Below are 6,746 nucleotides of genomic sequence, written 5' to 3' on the forward strand. Positions count from 1 at the left end.
AAACCACATGTTCGACCAACAGTATGGCATACGTATTTCCACCACCCAGCTTTGATTCCCGAAGTCAGACGGACAGTCCTTCACCGGGACCACCAAGATTCTCGACAGGGGCACAGAGACCACGGACTCCTCACCCACCTTTTAACCAGGGTGGTTCTTTCCACAGTCACCAGCGAGCATCGCCAAAATTTCACCAACGATTTCCGTCACCGTCACAATCGCATCATCCACAGCATGGGAGAGTTTTTCCCCCACACGGACCTAATTTCAGACAGCAAGGCCCGTACACACATCATCCACAGAGTTCACACCAACACCAAGGACCTCCAGGAGGAACGATAAGACCTCTGTTACCAGAACAAGAGCGTATTTTCCCAGGACATGGTCATGGTCGACAGCAGTGGAAAGGTGCCGGGGGTCAGCATCAGAAGTTTGTCGATAGGAACAGACAAGTTGAGGTACAGAATGTATTTATTTAATCTCAGACACATACATTATCCAATATTTGGTGATGCTCATTGGTGTAGAACAATGTCTACATATTGCAGACGATCTGAAAATCTGGTTTACTTTAAGGCAGTTTCAAGGCACTGCGACCACAGTGCCTTGAATGCAAATTGTGTTACTCACTGTAATTATTGTCCAATCTAGCCGCTGTTTTGACATTCCTGATACTGTAGGTCAATGTAATGGGTCAGTATGTTCTGTAGTGCTCTAGACTAGCACCAGACCCATCTTCTGTTACTCTTCGATGTTGTCATTCATTTTAAGTTTCTAAGGAAAATATTGTCCAACTTTAACCCCCCCCCCCTGCCAGTTGTTAGTTATTGTTATTTTTTATTCAGACATGTTATTGCAATGATTTATCCACAGAAAAAGAAGAAACCCAAAAAAGAGAAGATACTGCCATTTTATTGTGAAAGTTGTGAAAGAGGTTTTAAAACTCAGGAGAAATTAAATGAACATAATCAAGAACATGTCAAGGTAAGCTTGAGGTGTAGATTGTAGATCATGATTGACCTAGCCATGTTTTTGTTGAATTTGATAGATGTAGCAAGGACACTTGGTCAAATTATATATTCCATGCACGTTGTGAAGTTTGGTAATACTTTGAACAGCTATCGGTATTTTGAGTATTGGCAGATAATTGTTGTCAGTTCAGTATGCTGATAAATTTTTCATGTGTGGTTGTCATGTGCGCGTATGCATGATGTGTCAATGTGTGTTAGCAAGTGTTTCAATATTCTGTTCAGATATGCATAGTTTCGTCAGTCAGTGCTGCTTTGGCGTAAAGTTAAAACTGAATTCTATCAACCTACCAAGTCTGTTGTCTTATATTTCGCTAAAACTACATGTACATGTATGTACATCATGTGACAGGCAAACTTGGTAGCTTGCAAGAATTCAGTTGTAACTTCATGCTGGTGCTGCATTGATGTAACTGTGCATGGTCTGAACTGGGTATAAAGAGTACTAGTACTGAAAGGCATTTGTGTTCAATTGACAGTGTAAAGGCAAGGACTGCAAGTTTGAAGCACATTGGAAAGTTGTTAGAATCCATTACCAAAACCAACATGGACCGGGAAGTAAGAAAATTGGCAGACTGGAAACACCGGAAGAAATATCAAAATGGAGAGAAGCAAGGAAAAGGTAAATGGTCTTTGATATTTCTGGTATGGTATTAAAAAGTTAAACGTCTGTCACAAAGACCAAATAACACAATGTAAATGGCAACTTCCAATCCCTGTTACTACTGTATTGGAGCAGAAGGAAGTGAAGCTGATGTGCCTTTAGAAACCTACATTGTTCACTTATCAAACTGATTGACACTCTTATTTACCCACAGAGTGGTAAAAAACTCTGATTGGGGCTCAAACTGTGGTTGCAGTGGTGAGAAACAAGTGGTTTAACCACTTAGTTACCGCTAACCTGATATTGTCTTATAATGGAAGGATTCTTAAACTGCACACTACATAAGCATTATTTAATACGAAAACATTCAGTAGTAAAACCACGAACACTGTACACTAGTACACATATATACACTGGTACCTAGTCTGAATGTCAACTGTGAGTGAAGGTATAACGATAGTGTATATGAACTAGACTAACCGTTTTGTGATATTTCAAGAAGGAAAATGGGAGAAAAAAGTCTGGTTACAAATACAAATTTCTGTCCACCACAGATTTTCAATGAACTATTGGGTACACCCTATGTCTTCAAACCGTTCCACCTATCCTGAGGATTGTGACTATGTATGTGGGAGGATACTAACATGCATTGCCACCAGCTTTGAAGTGTGTGTTCATCGCTTGTGAATTTCTCTTTTATATTTTATATTTTGCATAGACTCTACCCAACTATTGCAAACATGGCAAAGAAGAGAGAAGAAGGAATACGCAGACAGCAAAGTGGACAAGTGCTCAAGACGAAAACATTTGGGTAAAGTTATAATGATTGGGGAAATGTTTTACAGGTTATGTACATGTACAGTTTTTTGGCAAACGCTCCCTGTTTTAGCTGTAAATGTATATGTTATGTACAGTCTTCTGGTGAACTCTCCTCGTTTTAGCTGTAAAAGTATATGTTATGTACAGTCTTCTGGTGAACTCTCCTCGTTTTAGCTGTAAATGTATATGTTATGTACAGTCTTCTGGTGATCTCTCCCTGTTTTAGCTGTAAAAGTATAAGTTATGCACAGTTTTCTGGCAAGCTCTCCCTTTTAAGTTTTTTAGCTGTAAAAATTAGTCTAGAACAAACAAAGGATCCTATCTAGTTGTTATTACTCTGCTGGCAAGAGAACAGTAAAGTGAGAACCTGGGATTGAAATAATTGTTATTTGAAATCAAAGTGTTATATGTGAAGATTACTATAACTTCATATTAAGATCAAACATTAAGTTTTTATTTGTTAATTAGATTTTTTTTACAAACAACGTTTGCAGGAAAATGGGGAGATCCAATAGGGGCGGAAACCAACAAGGAGAGAGATTTCAAGGAGGAAATGTCAGAGGAAGACAAAATAAAAGATTCCATCCCAAAGATAGTACAGACATCTCAGGAGAGAGCACCACCAGTCCTAAGAAAGCTAGACTTGACATGCAGGATAACAACAAGGATCATGTGACCAAATCACATAACCTGACCTCTGACCCCATGTCTTATATTTTAGAGGATGGAGGTAAGAAAAGTGCTCTTTTCCCTGTTTTTAAAGTAATTTCTATAATTTTTGTTTTACAATATTTGAGTCCAAAATATGCTTTATGTGCGGATTTAATACTTACAGGCCGAGATCTTGGTTGCCATCTTCAGTTCAGCTTCTTATTTCGGCTGCAATAGAAGCTAGTTAACTGGAAACAGAATACTGTAAACCTAGATATTTTCATGACTAGAAAATTTAGCGATTTTACATTGTGTTCATGTACAAGAAGGCATTTTAGTCGCTACTTATTTTTACTAATTACCAGACTGGTACATTGTGTTCATGTACAAGAAGGCATTTTAGTCGCTTACTTATTTTTACTAATTACCAGACTGGTACATTGTGTTCATGTACAAGAAGGCATTTTAGTCGCTTACTTATTTTTACTAATTACCAGACTGGTAGATTGTGTTCATGTACAAGAAGGCATTTTAGTCGCTACTTATTTTTACTAATTACCAGACTGACTGGTAGATTGTGTTCATGTACAAGAAGGCATTTTAGTCACTACTTATTTTTACTAATTACCAGACTGGTACATTGCATTCATGTACAAGAAGGCATTTTAGTCGCTACTTATTTTTACTAATTACCAGACTGGTAGATTGTGTTCATGTACAAGAAGGCATTTTAGTCGCTACTTATTTTTACTAATTACCAGACTGGTACATTGTGTTCAAGTGCAAGAAGGCATTTTAGTCGCTACTTATTTTTACTAATTACCAGACTGGTAGATTGTGTTCATGTACAAGAAGGCATTTTAGTCGCTACTTATTTTTACTAATTACCAGACTGGTAGATTGTGTTCATGTACAAGAAGGCATTTTAGTCGCTTACTTATTTTTACTAATTACCAGACTGGTACATTGCATTCATGTACAAGAAGGCATTTTAGTCGCTACTTATTTTTACTAATTACCAGACTGGTAGATTGTGTTCATGTACAAGAAGGCATTTTAGTCGCTACTTATTTTTACTAATTACCAGATTGGTACATTGTGTTCAAGTGCAAGAAGGCATTTTAGTCGCTACTTATTTTTACTAATTACCAGACTGGTAGATTGTGTTCATGTACAAGAAGGCATTTTAGTCGCTACTTATTTTTACTAATTACCAGACTGGTAGATTGTGTTCATGTGCAAGAAGGCATTTTAGTCGCTACTTATTTTTACTAATTACCAGACTGGTAGATTGTGTTCATGTGCAAGAAGGCATTTTAGTCACTACTTATTTTTACTAATTACCAGACTGGTAGATTGTGTTCATGTACAAGAAGGCATTTTAGTCGCTACTTATTTTTACTAATTACCAGACTGGTACATTGTGTTCATGTACAAGAAGGCATTTTAGTCACTACTTATTTTTACTAATTACCAGACTGGTAGATTGTGTTCATGTACAAGAAGGCATTTTAGTCGCTACTTATTTTTACTAATTACATTGCGTTCATGTACAAGAAGGCATTTTAGTCGCTACTTATTTTTACTAATTACCAGACTGGTACATTGCGTTCATGTACAAGAAGGCATTTTAGTCGCTACTTATTTTTACTAATTACCAGACTGGTACATTGTGTTCATGTACAAGAAGGCATTTTAGTCGCTACTTATTTTTACTAATTACCAGACTGGTACATTGTGTTCATGTACAAGAAGGCATTTTAGTCACTACTTATTTTTGCGTTTCTTGTTTTCCAGTGAAATAAGCAAAAATAAGTCTTTAATGAAAATATCCAGGTTTACGATATCATCTGGCCTGAAAAAATTGTACTAATACATAATGTCTTTCTACTTTTTATCGTTTGGCTCAACAAAAATCTTGATGATTGCTATATTTTATTGTATGGTTTGATATAAATCCATTGCAACATTTTATCACCTGGCTCAACAAAAATTGCTACATTTATTTAATCTCCGTTGTTATATTTTGCTGTTCACAGAGTCTCCTGATGAAGTGTCTAACAAAGTGTCTCCAAGTCAAAGCACAAGTGATAAAGTAAAGAAAAGAAGTTCAAGTGCACTAGGAGCCCTAGCAGCAAACTACGGCAGTGATTCAGACCAAAGTGAAGAAGAGAATCAAGATGAAAATAAACCAAGTAAGTTTATCACATATTCATCTATTATGCAAATCTTTAGGACCAACATTCACATTTGTTAGAATATTTTGTGAAAAAACAACATCTACTTCAGTGTTCTCCCAACATAGATTGCAAGGATGTTGGCTAATTTGCATATTAATTTACATATAAATAACATGGTAATTTGCATATTGGTTTGCATAGTGATCATATAATATGCGTGTCTTCAACATTGGAACAAACTCTGACATGTTTATTTTAACACTGGGATATTAGAATCAGCCATTTCTTGTCTTTGTTTTTAGTGCCTTCTCCTCCTAAAGAAAGACAAAATGAAGGCAAACCAGGAACATCTCAGCAGCTGGGAAGACAAGGATGGAAAAATAAAAGACAACGAGGAAGAAACAAGAAGAGGGGAGGCAATAGACAAAATGACAATGGAAAGGAACAAGTTAACAGACAAGTTATAAATGGAAGGAAAACAAAACAAACATTATTAGAAATGGTAAGTATTGGTGTCACTTATGTACCAGAGATTACTTGCATGGGTGCATGTATTGATATTTGTATAGCAGTGTAATATAGAAAACATGACTGCATACCTGTATGCAAATGTATGCAAATGAATGTGCACGTGTTCCATGATGTGTACGAAATGTATTCTTTGCTGTAATGATGTTGATCTGTTGGGGCGCTATTATGATGTTGATCTGTTGGGGGCGCTATTATAATGTTGATCTGTTTGGGGTGCGTATTATGATGTTTATCTGTTGGGGGCGTGTATTATGATGTTGATCTGTCGGGGTGCGTATTGATCTGTTGAGGGCGCTATTTCATGGCATATTATTTTTGATCTGTTTTTAGCTCCTTGCTCCAGAGATAAGGCATGAAAGGAATGTGATACTACAATGTGTAAGATATCTCAGAAGAAATAATTTTTTCAATGTCGCAAACAAATCTACAAAACTGACGTCAAACTCTATGAAAACTGACAGAATAATGGACGAACAAAACATGAACGGAATAAAGAAAACAACAAACATTGATGACACTGATGATACTGTGAATGAAGAAATGACTAGAGATGCTGTCTGTAATGCAAACAATGATGAGAAAACTGAGATGTTCACATCAATGGAGGCTAAAACTGCGTGTATAGAAATAGATAATGTTGATGGCAATGCCACAATAACATCTCTCAGTCAACAGATAAAAGAAAGGTGATTGGATCAGATCAAAAATGTACTTAATTCTGGAAAATAAATCTGGAATTATTTCTATTTACCTTTAATTTCTAATGAGTCAATACATATTTACATGTATGAGTGTGATAGTGAAAATCTGTCTTTGTCCCTGTAAAGGGCTGAGTTTGTTTTCGCCTTCAGTTTTCTAAGATAAACACAAACTAAAACTATTGTCACAACATGTTGATACAATAGTGATAAGCTATTGAATGGATGTTGGTTT

General features: G+C 36.3%; 1 protein-coding gene across 1 annotated transcript; it reads left to right on the top strand.

The window, feature by feature from the left end:
* Window positions 1-20: 20 nt before the first annotated feature.
* LOC144442563 (FMR1-interacting protein NUFIP1-like) lies at window positions 21-6,508 on the top strand. The gene is made up of 8 exons (XM_078131943.1): window positions 21-458; window positions 874-984; window positions 1,508-1,650; window positions 2,351-2,443; window positions 2,946-3,181; window positions 5,142-5,297; window positions 5,585-5,784; window positions 6,144-6,508. The coding sequence occupies exons 1-8, from the start codon at window positions 24-26 to the stop codon at window positions 6,501-6,503; spliced, it is 1,734 nt and encodes a 577-aa protein (XP_077988069.1). The 5' UTR covers window positions 21-23; the 3' UTR covers window positions 6,504-6,508.
* The last annotated feature ends 238 nt before the right edge of the window (window positions 6,509-6,746 follow it).

Source organism: Glandiceps talaboti, chromosome 11 (assembly GCF_964340395.1).
Source record: "Glandiceps talaboti chromosome 11, keGlaTala1.1, whole genome shotgun sequence".
NCBI lineage: Eukaryota > Metazoa > Hemichordata > Enteropneusta > Spengelidae > Glandiceps > Glandiceps talaboti.